Source organism: Monoraphidium neglectum, assembly GCF_000611645.1.
Source record: "Monoraphidium neglectum strain SAG 48.87 unplaced genomic scaffold scaffold04979, whole genome shotgun sequence".
NCBI classification, from domain to species: Eukaryota; Viridiplantae; Chlorophyta; class Chlorophyceae; order Sphaeropleales; family Selenastraceae; genus Monoraphidium; species Monoraphidium neglectum.
Genome location: NW_014008651.1, coordinates 3,042 through 3,829, shown reverse-complemented (window position 1 = coordinate 3,829; position 788 = coordinate 3,042). Strand labels below are relative to the sequence as shown.

Below are 788 nucleotides of genomic sequence, written 5' to 3'. Positions count from 1 at the left end.
CCTGCCGCGGCGCTCCGCGCGGACTCGGCGTCTTCGCCGCCGCCGCCGCCGTTCGCCGCGGCCACGAGCGCCGCCATGAGCCCCGGCGCCGCGCCGAGCCGCTCGGCCTCGGACCCGCCGCTGCAGTGGTACGCGAGCCCCCCGATCGCCCACGAAGCGCTCGCGCCGGCCGCGCCCCCGCGCGCGACCGCGTCGACGAGCGCGCTGACGCACGCGCCCGACCGCGCCAGGACGTACGCGCTCTCGCAGTCCTGCCGCGCGACGCCCCCGAGCGCCTCGGCCGCGGGCGCCGCCGCCGGCCCGCCGCCGCACACCGCGCCGAGCAGCGCGGACAGCCCGTCTCGGCGGACGCGCATCACCGCGCTCGCGGCCTCAGAGCTGAAGGCGACCATGTGGCGAAGCGCCTCGGCGGCAGCACAGCGCGCACGCCCGCCGGCGGCGACGGCCCCGAGCAGTTCGTAAACAAGCTCCTCGCGGGCGAGCTCGAACACGGGGTCGCTGCCGTGCGCCGCGAGGTCGCGCACCGCCGCCGCCGCCGCCGCCGCCAAGCCGCCGCCGGCGCGGAGGGCCTCAGGCAGAACGGCCTCAAGCCCCGGCTCGCGCGCGACCCGCGGCACCATCCAGCCGGGCAGCGACGCCGCCGCTGCCGCCGCGCGGGGGCGCCGCTTCGCCGGGGCGCCGCCGGGGGGCCCGAGGGGGGCCCCGAAGACGTCCTCGGGCGCGGGATGGACCTGCGCGCGCGCCGCGACGGCGCTCAGCAGCTTGCACAGCCGCCGCGCCGCCGGCGG

General features: G+C 81.7%; 1 protein-coding gene across 1 annotated transcript in view; it reads right to left on the bottom strand.

The window, feature by feature from the left end:
- Window positions 1–372: 372 nt before the first annotated feature.
- MNEG_15044 (hypothetical protein) overlaps window positions 373–788 on the bottom strand; it is a gene marked incomplete at both ends in the record, with an annotated part of 2,104 nt that continues 1,688 nt past the window's right edge. The window contains 2 exons of the mRNA XM_014036485.1: window positions 373–378; window positions 465–731. Coding sequence (XP_013891939.1) covers window positions 373–378; window positions 465–731 — 273 coding nt within the window. The remainder of the gene's footprint in view (window positions 379–464; window positions 732–788) is intronic.